Source organism: Pseudopodoces humilis, chromosome 5 (assembly GCF_049639895.1).
Source record: "Pseudopodoces humilis isolate 2021_Gansu_Grassland_sample_001 chromosome 5, ASM4963989v1, whole genome shotgun sequence".
Lineage (NCBI taxonomy): Eukaryota > Metazoa > Chordata > Aves > Passeriformes > Paridae > Pseudopodoces > Pseudopodoces humilis.
In genome coordinates, this window is record NC_142204.1 from 9206663 (window position 1) to 9220727 (window position 14065).

At 41.2% G+C, this 14065-nt stretch overlaps 1 protein-coding gene across 1 annotated transcript; it reads right to left on the bottom strand.

Moving 5' to 3' along the window:
• Positions 1-417: 417 nt before the first annotated feature.
• Positions 418-1275, bottom strand: LOC148184262 (endogenous murine leukemia virus Env polyprotein from Emv-2 locus-like). The gene has a single exon (XM_088055069.1). It carries the CDS (start codon positions 1273-1275, stop codon positions 418-420), a length of 858 nt encoding a protein of 285 aa, XP_087911195.1.
• Between the last annotated feature and the right edge of the window lie 12790 nt (positions 1276-14065).

Here is a 14065-nt window from a genome sequence, read left to right on the forward strand (position 1 = left end):
ACAAACCGTGAACTTGTTAGTAATAAACGTGAAACGAAACCGCAGTGTGTTAGTACGAACTATCATGCAAACTCAGGTTAACTGTCTCTGTTCTAAATATAAAATGTCATTCTTATCTAAACGGGTTTTTATAAACTGGGCTAACTTATTAAAGAGACAAGGACCAAAAATAAGTACGAACACAACAACGATAACTGGTCCTGCTAACATGGAAACAAGGGTAAGAATCCACAGGGATTGGTTGAACACTGAACTAAACCAGTTCTGCTGAGAGTGTTGCTGGCTACGCTCTTCAAGTCTTTGTTGTAGCTCTGCCATGGACTGCTTGATTGGCCCGGAATAATTGGCATAGAAACAACACTTCTCATCCAAGGCAGCACACAGACCTCCTTGGTGCATGAGTAAGATGTCCAGTCCTCATCTGTTCTGTAGCACGACCTCTGCAAGGGAGTCGAGGGATCGCTTCAAGTTGGAGATGGATTCTTGGATTCTGTGCAGGTCTTCATCTACCATTGTCTGCAGTTGGGCTAGACCTTGGTTTTGAGTCACCAGGGCTGTGACACCTGTCGCTGCGCCTGTTGCTCCTAGACCTAAAAGTACTGCAAGGCTGACAGCGGTAATGAGTTCTCTTTTGTGGCGTGGGAAACCTCTCTCCTGGTGGTAAGGTAATTCGTCTCCCAGGAAGTAAAGGATCCTAGGGATAATAACCACTTGGACACAGAAATCGTTAGTTTCATCGAAGTGTTTGATGGAATTACATGGGGTGACACCTGTGGAGCTACAGGCCCAAATTCCCGAGGTTGATGGAATTACCCAGGACTCGGTCTTATCTAGAGTCACAGGAGCGCCACAAATTTCTTCATGGCATTGTATTGCCTGTCTGTTGCCTATGCAAACACCTTTGCCCGAAACTTGCTCTAGTGTGATTCCCTTGCGAGGGGTGTTCCACAAGCATCGCTTGGGGTCATTCGCTCTGGAGTAGCTGAACATGGCATTAAGGGCTACCCCTTCGTAAAAGGGCGGGTAGGCATCATAGCAAAGCCAACAAGAACGGGTAAGGTCTGGCTTTGTTGCATTTAGCGATAGAAATGCGGCATTTAGCATGCGATGAAAGAGGGCATGAGACGTCAGTTCAAGCGCACCATGAAGTGCTGATGTGGCACTAGTGAGGCTAGGCGTGGGATTGCTGTTTATGCGATTGTATTGTTGGGCTACAACTCTGTTGGGTCTGAGAGCGGTGTGGTGCGGTGGTGAAGCTCTGATAATTTGAACCATCGTGCTCGGATCTGTATCCCAACTATGAAGGAATACTGACCCCTTTCGTCCTAGAGACCAGTTGGTGTCTTGAAGTTGCAGGACTGATACATTTAGGTGGGAACAGCTTCATTTAGCAGTGAACATACCGCTCTTTCCAAACGTGGACTGCTTGCAGCCTTTGGGCCAAAAATCCACGTTTAGGAAACTATCTCTCCTAGCTGGTGTCCACTGGTTACTGGTGACGATGGTTTCACAACCCCAATACCCACAAAACCCGTACCCAGGATAGGTGCAATAGCTTTTACCGGGGTTGACACTAGGGCACCAGTATGTTCCCCAATTAATGTAGGCAAGAGGTTTTCCCTGACTAGGGTCAATTCCTATTCCATCGGTGTTAAATATATCACTAATGTGAATGATGAAGCTAGGGGCATTAGACACAGTTTGAGCAATTACTCTACCGTCCAAGGGATTGCGAAGTGTCCAGGTGCATGGCCGGTAAGGATGCACATCCAGTTTTCCCTGTCCAATGCGAGGCAGGCTTAGAAACAGGAAAACACAAAGGCACAGACGCTGTAGTGAAACTGCCAATGTCCATGTCGAGGACAAGAAGCGAGGTTGACGTGGAGGATTATAGTGGTAGACCTGTTAAAAGAAACTCTGAGGTTTCATTAGTTAAGTTATACAGAACAGGCTTTATTGATTTTAATGGACACCACTTAATAATGTTATCTTTCTCCACTGCGGCATACCCCCGACCTGTCAGGACCAATTTCCACCCTGATTCCCAATCCAACGCTCTCCCAACTGAGCTATTTCGGCTGCCTTCCGTCGGACCAGTCTGTCCTGCAGCCCAGCTACGACGTCCTGCACAACTCCAGCGCAATTCGCGCAGAAGCGGCACTCTTTCTTTAGGGCGGCACAGAGGTGTTTCCGTCGCATGAGCCGAAGGCTGAGATTTCGCTTCGCCCTGCAAAACAACTTCGGAGAGGAGACCGACCCCTCTAGAAGGGACGTGGATCTCCCAACAAAGTCAGTGGAGGAGTCAAAGCCTTGGGTGTAAATACAAGGGCTTAGTTTACTGCGGTTGCAAACCCGCGCTGTGGGCTCGTCATTTGACCGCCTGCTCTGACCGGTGTCTGGGTCAGTGCCGGAAGTCAACTGTCTGGAGGTTTCCGGGCTATGGTGCCTTTTTGTTGGGCTCCACCCTCTCCATTTCCCAGGGATGGCTTTCTCCCCTCCCTTTCTCCGCCTTCCTTCCAGCGGGTTCTTTTCCTTACGAGGAGATACTCTAGGGCACGATCCCTGATTGGACTGTGAGCTCTCCTCCCCTTCACTGTCGGCACTGTCCGCCCACTTCCCATTAGGCTCCTGATCACATATGTCCACGCGTGTTAGGCACCCTTCGCTCTGCCCCTTGCTCCTCTCCCCGGCGCCATTTCGCGGTGAGTATGGCGGAGGCCTTTCCCCGACATCTCCTGGGCCCGCGGTGTTGGGTGCGCCCCGTGGCTCCGCGGCATCAGTACGCCCCGGCGGCAAAGTGTGTTCCGCGGCCAAACCCACGTTAGAGTCGGGCAGGCAGGATGGCGACTCGGGTCGCCCATCATCATTAGATGGCCACTTAGAATCGGTGGGGCAATCAATAAACGTGGTCTGAGTGGCAGCTCCTACCCCCACCCGCGGTGTAACTTTTAAACAGCTTTGAGCTGCCTTCCAAGTTTCTTGTTCCTGCAGCGCTTTCTGTAGCGCTTGCGTAACTCTTGCCCAGCTTTTAAGGTACTTGCTGGACCTGAAGCACATCACGTCATTCGTGAGCGCCTCGGTACACCTATCCCAGCAATCTGGGAGAATAATATCTACGGGATCATCAATGATACATAATTCTAGTAATCTGACAACCACGCGTTCAAAATTCCTTGATTTTTTGCAGTCTATACCACTCTGCTTATGCAGCTGAGAATCTACCTTCCCGAGCGACTGCATCTCGGCGGTACGGGAGCGTCCTCCCCGCTGTAGTCGGTCCTGCCGCTCCAGCTGTCCCTCAGCGTCCGGCGAGACTTCCGAACTCCAGCCACTCGAACCTGTGTATCGGGGAGCGGTCCCGGGTTTCGGCACCACTTGTTGCCTCGGAATGAGGTGTAGCGACCCGGTTCGTGGGCAACACGACAGCTAAACTTACAGGCCTGTCAGGCTAATCACACGCTAACACCAATGTGGTAGACGGTGAAGAGCGTTTATTTCCGGTGCGCCAGGATTTTTATAACCGAGATATGATGACGTAAGCACCGTGACATTATGGGTTATGGAACTTTGGAGAAAGAGGGCCCCTATCTTCCCGTATAACGCGAGATCTTCCAATCGGCGTTCCCTATCTGACCGCATCAATGCACATTCAAGAAATCTGAATAAAGACATGGTATGAATTTACTACAGAGGCCAGAGAGCAATTTATCTCTTTCAAAGTGAGTAAGGCAATCTGAATGAAAGCCATTTTCACTTTGAACGGCTGTGACTGCACAAGGGACCAATCCACTTTAAAAGTTAGCTCAAATAATGTCTTTTTCTGTGAGGCTGATTCTCTGACACTCAACAAGAAAGCTAATAATCAAAAAAAATCTGTCCTTTGACAGTGCAGTGTCACATATTTCCAATGTTGTCCTAGCAATGATCATTAAAAATTAGGCAAGAGATTGTATTAGTTTAATTTCAATTTCTGCTTTTTGGCAAGATGCACAGTTCTTAAGAATTATGAGAAGTTTCCTTCCTCTTTCCTTCTTCTCTCACTTCCCCAGAAAAAAGTGAAAAGACAATTTGCCTGACAAATTTGAGTGAGACAAGGATACCAATAGGCAGTGGATATGCCAAATTCAAATGGACTTTTGTCTCACCAACATCACAACCCCCTAGCAAAGCCATTGTGCTGCTCCTGCCCACACAAAGTACCCTGCTGGAGGGACATCAACTTTTAGAGGCTGGTAGGAGAGCTGACCAAAACACTGTTAGAGAAATAGAGTCTGAGTTTTGAGCAAACTTGTATTTTTGTTATCACTTGAGTGGAAAAAGCTCTGGAGGATGTTTGGAAGAGATCTAAGACAATAGAGCCTCACTGAGCTTTGGCCTGGGGGCACACAGCTAAGTAACTCTAATTAATATCAAAGATGAACATATTCCTGGAGACAAGACAGTGAGGGAGGGGCAGAAAATGTGCAAATTACACAGGGGGAAAATAATGCAGTAAACATTGAAGAATGTCAGGATTTGTAACTGGGATGTCAACTGTTGCTATTCACAAAGATTCCTGTCACTAACATTTCTGTTTAATTCACTAATTCTTGTGTGACAAACATCAGCCAGTTACAGCACTTGTATACAAGGTGTGTGGTTTGACTTCAACATGAAAGCAGCTCCTTTTACAATCAAGAACAAAGACTGCATAGCAGGCAAATGGTTAATGCTGAACAACATGCACATGATACTTCATCAACTCCCTCACAAAAATTAGGATATTATTCATTATTATGTAGCCCTGTAATTCTAAAGTAAATCATGCCAAGATACTATCTTGCAGGTCTCTAGATCAGATATCATTGCTCAGAAAAAAAAAAAAGCAAGCTTTCATGCACTTACCTTATCCTCCAGCCGGATCAGTCTGGCTCCTATACTGTAGTATCCTTTGTCTACCCCTTTTTCTAAAGAAAGAAGAATAAAAATGGGACATTCATTAGTGGAAAATAAATTCAAACTATGAATTATATCTATGGTATTTAAAGAAAAAACAAAACAAAACAAAACAAAAAACAACTGGTAATAGTATGGTAACATAAAAGTCATGAACATATCGAGAAAGAATGAAACAGAAATGAAAGAGAGTAGCTGGAGAGAAGGGAATTAGTTTGTCAGACTGAGAAGATTAAGTTAATCTAAAGGGCAACTTGGACCTTGGTAGACATAGTCTGTGGACATGAAGGGCTATAGATGGAGTCTGGAGTAACACTGTTTTGTTGTTTAATTATCTCAGTGAACTATATGTAGTCAGATGAAATGGGCAGGGTACCTGGGAACACCTCCAATTTTGAATATCTCTGGCCTGAGCAAGGTAAACTTGCTATACATAAAGAAATCAGAATAGTTTTCAACTGAGGCTGCAGGTTGAGGAGGCAACACTGTCCAGGGGTTCATGGGCTGGAGTGACAGATTTATCCATCTCTCTATAAATGCATCCATCCATCCATCCATCCATCCATCCATCCATCCATCCATCCATCCATCCATCCATCCATCCATCTCCTCTCTGAAAAGGAGTGACACTGGGAAAAGCTTTTGCATCCTCATTTTCCCTCCTATTCTTTATGAGGCCTGATTAGTAAAAGCCCAGTTACACATCCCACTGCAAATGATGCAAAGCCAAGAGTGAAAACTGTGGAAAATAGGGTCTATCCTTTCTGTTCACAGAATCTATTGCTAAGGAATGCCATATTTTGAGGGTGTTGTTGCACAGGGAATGAAACACAAACCCACACATATTCTGAGTTGGAAGACAACATTCACAAGTAAAAAACCACAGCCCAATACTGAAATAACTTACAACCTGATGCCAATGGAAGTTGGATGGTTTTCTCTACTGAAGTATATTTCCAATACCTGGAGTAATTACTCCTGGATTTTTTCGTACATTGCTCCATTTACATGAGTGATTAAGGTCTGGCTTTTAAAGCTATCTAAGCCAATTTTGCTTAGGGTGGTGTGTGGCCACTTGAGCAAGGCTGAGATATGAAGGAAGGTAGGCTGAGATATGATTTTACACCAGAGTTCACAATGAGTGCCTGTGTATGCTCATCACGTTCCTGGATTTCTCAGGGAGTTGTTCTTGCTTCACCATTTATATTAGCTAATGGGATATGTTTAGTGATCTGTTTGCAGCAAAGTTCACCTCAAGGTAACTTGTGCTGCATGCACCACAACCCCAGGGGGAAGACTAGCAAAAGCAATGCTGGCAAGAGCACTTTGTGCTTTCCTTCTCCTCCACACACCACCCAGAAACTTTAAAATGTCCTGCACCCTTGGCAGCTCTTTGCAGGCTTAGAAAAAAGAAGTGCTTCCCCAGAAAACCTGCAGGAGCAAATAGACAGGAAAGAAAATGTGGAACAGACAGTAAATGACACAGCTTGGCTCATACATGTGTACTGTTCATCATTCACAACCTCAGAAACTTCTTAAAATGTGAGTGGCTGAAGCTCAAGTTTATCTCTGTGTTCATCTCTGCCTAGAATGAAATAATTGGCTCTGCTGTCTATTTTCCAGTTAATAAATCTGTAGACACATCTTTCAAAGTATATATATAAAAATGGCATAACTTTAAGGATTTCTACATTGGGATATGGTTTGAACACCAGTGGGCAGGTGGTGGTTTTGTTTAGGTCTAACCCCAAAAAAGTCCCCTAAATCTGAAGAAATACTTCAAAAAGCTTTTTCTTTTCTAAAATAATTACATAATCATTTCCTCACCAGCTCTAATTCCATCCTTCAGATAATCACCAAGAAATCCCAAACCAAGCTAGTAGTGTTTCCTATTTTAGCTATTCCTGAAAGCTGTGTGGAACAAAAAAGAAAATGGGAAGCAGATAAGCAATAAGAAGCTGTATTGTGGCATGTGGCATTGCTCTAAGATGTGGAAAATCAGAAGTGGAAGGAAGGGTGCACATGGAGGGAGCTGCATCTCATGCACCCCTCTGCTGGCATGCAGGCCATGTAAGTCACAAAATGCCATGGTCTTCCCCAGTTTTTTGTCAGCCTCCATGAGGAGCAGCATCCAGCCTTAATTTACAAGCATTCCCTTCTTATAGAGACCATCTTTAAAAGCAAACGTGGCATGTGCACAATCCACCAAACACTTGGGTAAGGAGTGGGACCACAAGTTCAGATAAACTTGCTCCAGTAGGTGTGATTTCTGTCTCATGTTTATGTTTCTCTCTCAAGGCATTTCTAGATAGACGATTTTATTCTTCCTACATCTTAGATTGATTGTTTTTATAGAGTTTAAAAGATTGCGTGGCCAATTATAAATCTGAAATGTCTACATTTCTCCAGTCTTTGCTTTTTAATCCAAAATAACTTTCTTTTACTACTGAGTTTTTACTCTTTGTGTTGTTGGGGTGTACTAAAATGGAGAGCAGCTGAGGGATCCTGTTACACTTATGGGAAAGGCACAGAGACAAAGAATCATACATGATCATACATGGCATGATGAAAGGAAACACAATTATTTATAACTGGATGAAAATACATGTGGGAAAATTTTAACTCAGAAATAAAAATATCAAAAACATCTTGTATCACATGGTTGGTATGATGCAGACCCATTATTTATATACTTAGATTTGAATCAGAGAAAACACTAGTAAATAAGCAATAGGCATTCTAATTCAGGAGACTGAATAGTTGTTAATATAGATTAATAATAATTATATATGTTTATTAATATGGACATTTCTTCCCTGGAAGACTTTGCCTTCCCAAGTATACATACTATTCTACTTTGAAAGCAACACAATCCTGTATTAATATCCTAATATTTTCACAAAGCTGGCCCATCTATTTAGATAGTAAAGAACAAGATACGACTCTTGTAAAAAAAACCAAAACAAAAAACCAACCAAGAACCCCACACACTTTTAGGTTTGCTTCACACCAGTTCAAGAGGTGATAACTCTTTCCCCAGATGGAAGCACATCATATAAATAACAATACTGATATCAGCAGGAGGAAGAAAGCAAATCAAAGGAAGAATGGCACCATAATCTTATTTTTTCATACCGTTAGTCTGTTCCATCTCATAAGAATATACTAAACTTTAAAGAAAATCAATTTCTTTCCTTTGGTTAGGGAAAAGTATTTATGAGGACCTTTAGAACAGTGAATGAATTGCAGAGAGATGTCTGAAAATGGTAAAAGCTGTAACGACACTGCTTTATAGAGCAAGAGTCCTTCCTCGATTTTTACACAGCTAGAGGGGAGCTAATTCAAATATATTCAAATTTATCTGAGAGACATCAATTCCTTTCAAGCAGAAAATGAGGAATTTGACCGGATATTCCAGGTTGCTGGAGACATCTCAAAACCTTTGTAAATGGTGTCTCAGAAAGCAGAACAGCCCAGGAGACACCACTGCCTTTTTTTGGCTAACTCGGTGCAAATACAGCCTTCTGGACCTGTGCTTGCTTCATTTCTGCCAAAGCTCCATGTAGGGATAATTTTGATGAGCTTATGGCAAGATCTGGATTCTTGAGTTTGTAAACCATGTGTGCTGCTGAAAAAGGTCAGGATTGCCCCTTTACACCCATAAAATAGCAAGTAACAAAGTTGCCTCAGTCATTACAACTTTTAATTGGAGTCTCTTTTCTTTTAGAGCTGATTGGTAGAAGAAATTAAAAAAAAATGTAAGGCATAGTCATTTGTGATTTCCTTTGGACAGCCTGAAAAGTAAACTGCCAAAATATTTTCATCTCCAGAAGGACCAGGATAAATCAGTTCCTGCAGAAATATGGGTATCTCGCATTTCAAATATTAATGGACTTAAAAAGATAAAAATTAATCTGAGCATATTTATTATACTTTAAAAGATACAGTGACCTAATTTCTTTACAGATGGGAAGACAAAAGTATCAGAAAGCTTAAGTGGCACTTAATGGGAAAAAAAAAGCAAATAATGGAACTGTCAAAATTTTGTAAGAAAGCCCTTTTCTTCAGGCATTCCCACCAGTGTCATGCAGAACCAAGAGGTTCAGATAAACTGCAGATAAACATCAGATTTTTTGTACTTTTCTGAACCCAAACACTAGACCTTTTGTTTTACCTTGGCATTATTCTTTACCTTTGCCCCTGAAAAGCTATAATAAGTCTCAAAAACTGCATTCAAAAGCAGTGTGTGTAGTGAAGGTCAAGTATGACACTCCTCATTTGTATCATTGTATGTATCTACTTCATTGATTCCATAAATTCAATTAATATGCTCTTTGCCTCTACATCAACACTTTCCATTATGAAGTCGCATGTTTACTATGACAAGAATCTGTTTCATCTGACAAAATTGTGTCCCCTGGAACACTGGGGCAGGGTTCCATTGAAACCCACTCACAGTCTTCTGAATATATTCATAAAAGTAGGATCCAGGTCCTTGGAAAATTGATTCATTATCTTAGTGTTTTTACATTCACTCCTGCTTGTAGGAGTTTCAAAGAAAGGGAGGAGATGCTAAGACCAAAACAAGCAAAAAGGGAGAATTCTTCACAATATGCATATGTGAAGGTGGAATTATGAGAATTCTTTGTACAAAATATGGCAGATGTTATAAGTTGAAAGGGATAATTAGGCAAGTTCATTGAGGACAAACCATTTTGGACAGTAAATATACTGAAACCTTGTCAGGAAGTGCTTGATGTGCAATGGGCTGAAAGCTGACAGGAAGGTTGGAGGATGTTTTTACACATTTCTCAAAGTACCTTGCTCTTGCCTCCTTCGGAATCAGGACTGCTCTGACCCAGCATGGCTTTTATTCTCTTCTCATATCCTTATCTTGTTTTAACACAGTTTTAGTGCTTTCTTATCTTGGAGAAACTTACTTGAAAAATAACAATAAGTGCTTCCAGTGAATTCAGATTCTGGGTCATTTATGACATCATTAACTTTTGAAAGGTAATAATACTATAGACAATCTGCAGTTACTTTTATATAATATCATCAAAGTCCACAACAGAGTTTCAGTAAAAATACTAATCCAAACCCCACTGAGGTCACTGGAAAGATTCACGTTAATTTCAACGGGCTTGGAATCAGCCCTTAATATTCTTTGAATGGGAGTATAATAAAATGGAAAAAATGAAAGGAGCTGGAAAGCAAAATTTTTTTCATATTTTTCTCCTTGGCAGTTTAATTTTCTTTGCATTGTCATTTCTTTTTTGCTTCTCATCAGTACAAAAATAACACAGTCTGGGTGAAACACCCATATTGTTAAAAATGAGGATTTTAGCAATGCCTGGAAAAGTATTATATCAAAAATCTATGTTCAGTGTAGAATAAGCCACACATTCTGAGGGAAACTCAGGGATAACCCTTTTTCTAGAGAAGGACAGTACAAATGTCTATTTTCACCCTAAACAGACAAATACTGCACCCACTCTTCAGTGTTCACCACTTGGAAAATTCTGGGAATAAAGGCGGGTTGGATAACACCAGGAGAAATTGCAAACTAAGTTTAGTTCTGCAGACTGTTTCTCTGGAACCACTTCTCTTACTTTTAGATTTGTGGAGGGTTTAGCTAAAACAACTACTAGATCAAATAACTTCTGGTTTTGGTCTTGCAACCCCCTAATTGAGCTCACCAGCTTCTGCATCCATTCTACCTTTTCCAGTCTGCTTTTTGGTACTTTAGATTATTTCCAACACTTGTTCAAAGCCACAGGCCCACCAAAGACCCTCCCAATGGTTTCTATGACCCCTTTGACTCAAGATTTGGTGAGACAGAACTTCCTGAACATCTTCAGCTTCTTGAACCTCTCAGAACATTATTTCACAACAAGCTTCTAGTTATTCACCTCCTTTGAAACTAGAAACTTCTTGATAAAAAGTTCTTCTAACACCGGTCTTTTCAAGCACAAATTGTAGTTCCATCTTGGTAATGCTACACTTGAAATAAAATAATACATTCTTGGAGGTAAGGGACAGTTTTCCATAAATTTAGCTTGCACATTGTGGAATGAATTCCCATGCATAAATATTTATAGAAGAATTCAAGATGACAGATTCTTTTCCTGTGGTTCAAAACCAGCTACAGGGAAAAAGGATTGTACTGCTGAGCCTTCTGCAGCAATCAGATGTTGAAAATGTGTTTTAAATGATATTCCTTGCTCTGATAATATTAACCACTGACAAAATGCCATTTTTAGAGTCTCTGAAATTACTTTGCCACCCTCAGTTGTGCTCCAAGTCACTTGGGGATATGGGACATGAGTTAAGGAAGGAAGAAACCTTTTGAAATGGAATCAATATATATTGTAATCCCAACCCAAAAGATTTAGAAAGACTATTTTTGTAGAAGAATTTCCCTCAGGATATTTTCATCTCATCATGTTCTAATACACATTTTAACATTTATTCTTAATTTCCATTTACTCCACTACCACCTGAACGAAATGTATTTATCTTCACACAGGCATTCCAGGGTTTATTAACAGAATTACATTAATGTATAATTAGCTGGATTATAAATCCACATTACAGTAGCCAAGGGTATTTTCACAAAGTTATGAAGATAATAATTTTGCATAAAATGCAGTCACTATACCTGGGAGGAAAAGACCTGGCTTTTCCAAGTATTGGTCCAACCTGAGAAGCAAACAGAAAATTACTGGCAGAGCAATTACCAAGCAACTTAAACTCTGTTGCTAAGCATGGGAGCATAATTTACATGAGAATTTACAGTAGCTCTAAACCCAAACCAAAACAAGCAAAAACATGAGATTAGAATGACTTTCTGCACACACAGTCAGCAGTTTGGCTCTTTAAGTTTTTCCTCCAAAATCAAACCTTATTATTGTTATTTGCATGAGTACTAATATTTCTCAGACTTTCAAGCTGTAACTAAAACATAGTTCTCCCGTGCCCTATGTCATCTAATAACAAAGACTACAAACAGAAAGACTTCTTAATAACATTTGCAACTATTCCTAGAGCTTCATGCAGGCGGATTTAATATCTATATATGTTGACACAGTAGATTCCATTCAATAGGATTTTTTTTTTTCATTTCATTTAAGGGCCAGGGGAGTTCATTCTGGTGTCCCAGTCCACACCATTAATTTTAAAAGAAAAAAAGCACTTTGTGCTGAAACAGAAGAGAATAGTTTTGTGGCAAAATATTTCAGCTGCAAATCCCAAACTTGGATAAAGCATGTGCATGGAGGAATGTGGGCAGGGAAAAGTTCCAGACAGTGAAGCACAAGCGAAACAGATTTCTCTCAGTTGTGAAGAACCACAGAGTGGAAAGAGAAAGGTAAATCATTATTTGAAAAGTTTTCCTTTCCTAAGAAGAGGACAGAAAAGCTTGGATTGCACCATAAATTTCACAGCATGCACCTTCATTTCTTTTAATTCCACTTGGAAGAAAAGGAGAGGAGAATAAAGAGTAATTGTAAACTTGGTCATAAAAAGGGTTAAAAATGGCTCCAAGTTAAATCCTCCAGATATTGTGCTCTCTGTTGTGCTTGCAATTTTGGACAATTACTGTTCATTAAATATACATCTCTCCTAAAGGCAGCTGGCACTAGAGAAATCAGGTATTTCATGAGGTAGACAGGGCCCACCTTCTTTGAAGTTCTTTTATGCGAACCATCATGTTGAGGTGTCCTTGGGAGTACTGCTGAATCATGTCACGGACCTCGTATGGCTTCCGAGCTTGCTGGGAAAGAAGGCAGGCAGCAAGTTGAAAGGTGAGTATTGGCCAAACAGGATTTCTATTTCAGACAGGCCTTCATTCTATTTTTTATCTGCCTATTTGCCTTCCATTTTGAAACAGTTGTTGTAAAAAATAAAATATGCAGCCTTTGTGGGAGTGAATATTTTTTGTGGAGATGGAGCCAAATAATTCCCATTACTGTCAGTTAGAGTCACGTTTTCATGTTGCTCCATACTAAGCAAAATATTAGCCCTTCACAGTGTATTTGGGAAGCACGAACCCAAGATGGATAATTATCTGTGGCCCCCATGTGCAGTATCTCCTGGCTCATTCCAAAGCCATGTGTTAATCATAGTGTCAGGGGACTGAACCCTAGGGACTGGCCCAACTCAGAACACTTGGACCCAGAATCAAATGTCACTGAAGACCAATGATGTCTGGTGACAGAAATATTACTGCTTGAAGAACAGGGAGGACAGATACTCTGCATAAGTTAGGAGTTTGCTGCACATAGGTTTTGTTTGTGCTCCTTTGTCTTTCATGATACCTTCAAGATCAGAAGAAAAGGTGCAATTCAATTAAAAAAGGACAGATAAAAAAATGCAGGGGAGTTGAAAAACTGCCACCTACCCAGCTATATTCCCATCCTAATGAAAATCCAGATGCTTGTGCCAAGCTCTGGTTTCTTGTTGCAACTACTGTGGCCAAATTTTGAAACAAGTCTACAGAATTTGCATAAAGTGATGCGGTTATAAAAAATACAGCACAGTGAAATTTTAGCAAGGAAAATCAATGTGTGTGTGGAAGTATAAATGCAAATCATGGTCTTTTTGAAAGACCAGCATTTTGAGAACCCTTATGGGAAATGTGGGACAAGATGTCTCCCTATTTGGCTCTGACTCAAGAAAAGAAGGGAGGGGATAAAAAAAGCAAAGGTAAACTTCAAATCTAGTAATTGGAAATTACTGAAAACAGCTCATTAGTCATCTTGTTGTCTGTTTGCACTCTGACACAGAGTGGCTCAGCCAGAGCCATTAGCATGCACCACTGCACACATGCATTGAACACCTACAGTATGTGCTGGAGTCATGCTTGGAAGGCAGCCACACAATCCTAGAAATTTCAAATGAAAGCCTGGAACTGGAATGGAAACAAATCCTGTGAGATGAAGAAGCAAGAGCTCTTCGTGACAAAATGCCTTCCCTGTACTCAGCACTTACCTACACCAACACTTTCAGAAGAGTTATGGCTTTGGAGGTGTGTGTGTGCATTTGAGTGCATTTGGGAGCAGGGGCTTCGTGGGAGAGGGAGGTTTCAGCTTTCAGCTTATTGTTTGGTTTTTGGTTGTTTGTTTTTTCT

Excerpts from the sequence above, each read along its gene's own strand:
- LOC148184262 (XM_088055069.1), bottom strand. The coding sequence starts at position 1,275 with ATGGTTCAAATTATCAGAGCTTCACCACCGCACCACACCGCTCTCAGA.